The sequence below is a fragment of the Scomber scombrus genome, chromosome 20, assembly GCF_963691925.1.
Source record: "Scomber scombrus chromosome 20, fScoSco1.1, whole genome shotgun sequence".
Lineage (NCBI taxonomy): Eukaryota > Metazoa > Chordata > Actinopteri > Scombriformes > Scombridae > Scomber > Scomber scombrus.
In genome coordinates this window covers 24470584-24472791 of record NC_084989.1, presented here as the reverse complement: position 1 = coordinate 24472791, position 2208 = coordinate 24470584, and the positions used below count along the sequence as shown (strand labels likewise).

Sequence of the window (2208 nt, the reverse complement as noted above, 5' to 3'; positions counted from 1 at the left end):
TTTTTATAAATATAAAATTTTTTTAGAGGGTCTTTTACATTTTAAAGCTTTTATTTTTTCTATATATATATTTTTTTTTATTATTTTTTCTATAATTTTGTTATATTTTGTTATATTTTGTTATATTTTGTTTTGTCAATAATTAAAAATATTTTTACTGTTTTGTAATTGTTTAAATGTTTGTTTACATTTTGTATTATTTGGTAGTACTTTAAAAAAAAACATTTTTTAATATATTTTAATTTTGGATGTTTTTTTCACATTTTTTATTTTTGCTTCAATTTGGAAGCTTTTACATTTTAAAGCTTTTATTTTTTCTATATATTTATTTTTTCTATTTTAAAATGTTTTTCTATATTTAGTTTTTCTTTAATTGTGTGTTATTTGGTATTTGTGTTATGTGATATTACAGAGATTTGTTTTTGTTTACATTGTACGTTGCTTCTCATTGGACGGAGCTACAGATGTTACGTAACAACCGACTTACACATGACTCTGTTTACGTCTTCGTATCGTTCGGTTTCTACGTTATAGCGCCACCAACTGTTCACACTAGAAAAGCCAAATGGGCACTGAAGCTTTAAAACAAGTACAAACAGGCCAATGTGCAACAGTTCATGGAGGGGAAACTACACAGAAATTTGGAAAAAGAAGAAAGTGTTTGTCTGCAGACGTGGAAAATATATAACAGACTGTAGACGCTGATCTGCTGCACGTGTGGAACCAGAACCAGAACCAGAATCCAGACAGTAAACAGAAACTTCTTCATGTCTGTAGCGTCTGCAGTAGTCTGAGTATCTTCACGCTTTAATGAACTAAGACGAAGACGAGGATGAGGACGAAAACGAACACGAAGATGACGAAGACTAACACGAACATGAAGACGAGGACGAAGACTAACACGAACATGAAGACGAAGACGAAGACTAACACGAAGATGAGGACGAAGACGAGGACGAAGATGAGGACACAGAACACAAAGACGAAGACGAAGACTAACACAAAAGACGAACACGAAAACTAACACAAAGACAAAGACGAAGACTAACACAAAGACGAAGACGAACACGAAAACTAACACAAAGACGAAGACTAACACAAAGACGAAGATGAAGACGAAGACGAAGACTAACACAAAGACGAAGACCGAACACGAAAAACTAACACAAAGACGAAGACTAACACAAAGACGAAGACTAACACAAAGACGAAGACGAACACGAAAACTAACACAAAGACGAAGACGAAGACTAACACAAAGACGAAGACTAACACAAAGACGAAGATGAAGACGAAGACGAAGACTAACACAAAGACGAAAACTAACACAAAGACGAAGACGAAGACTAACACAAAGACGAAAACTAACACAAAGACGAAGACGAAGACTAACACAAAGACGAAGACTAACACAAAGACGAAGACGAACACGAAAACTAACACAAAGACAAAGACGAAGACTAACACAAAGACTAAGACTAACACAAAGACGAAGACGAACACGAAAACTAACACAAAGACGAAGACGAAGACTAACACAAAGACGAAGACTAACACAAAGACGAAGACTAACACGAAAACTAACACAAAGACGAAGACTAACACGAAGACTAACACAAAGACGAAGACGAACACAAAGACTAAGACGAAGACGAAGACTAACACAAAGACGAAGACTAACACAAAGACGAAGATGAAGACGAAGACGAAGACTAACACAAAGACGAAGACTAACACAAAGACTAAGACGAAGACGAAGACTAACACAAAGACGAAGACGAAGATGGGGACGAGGACGATCAGAGTCATTTTAACCCTTAATCAGGCAGGAGAGGAATATAAGATGTTAATTATTCTTTTTATTTACCAGTTTTTTTAAAGATATTTTGTATATTTTGGGGATTTTATGAGTTGTATCTCCAGCAGGAAACGTTTGCTCGGTTAAGGTATAAATGTCTGTATGTATCTACTGGTTCCTCTATTAGATGTGACTCTGATTATTTTTACTTTTAAGTTGATCTTGTAAATGGTCTCATGTAATAAGTCGATCTTTGAAGATAAATGTTCTTTTTTTTCTTGTGACTTTTTCACCTCTGAGTCTGATAATGAAACACGGATGTAACACGAAGCCGCAGGGACTCATTAAAGACGAGGACGAGGAAGAGGATGAAAGGATGATGATGATGATGATAAAGACGTCACGGATGA

The 2208-nt window shown here is 35.1% G+C and overlaps 1 protein-coding gene across 1 annotated transcript; it reads right to left on the bottom strand.

Annotated features, from left to right (window-relative positions):
• Window positions 1-807: 807 nt before the first annotated feature.
• LOC134002162 (ATP synthase subunit a-like) lies at window positions 808-1809 on the bottom strand. Its single transcript, XM_062441447.1, has 2 exons — window positions 1134-1809; window positions 808-995 (listed from the first exon to the last, which is right to left on the bottom strand). Exons 1-2 carry the CDS (start codon window positions 1807-1809, stop codon window positions 808-810), a joined length of 864 nt encoding a protein of 287 aa, XP_062297431.1.
• Between the last annotated feature and the right edge of the window lie 399 nt (window positions 1810-2208).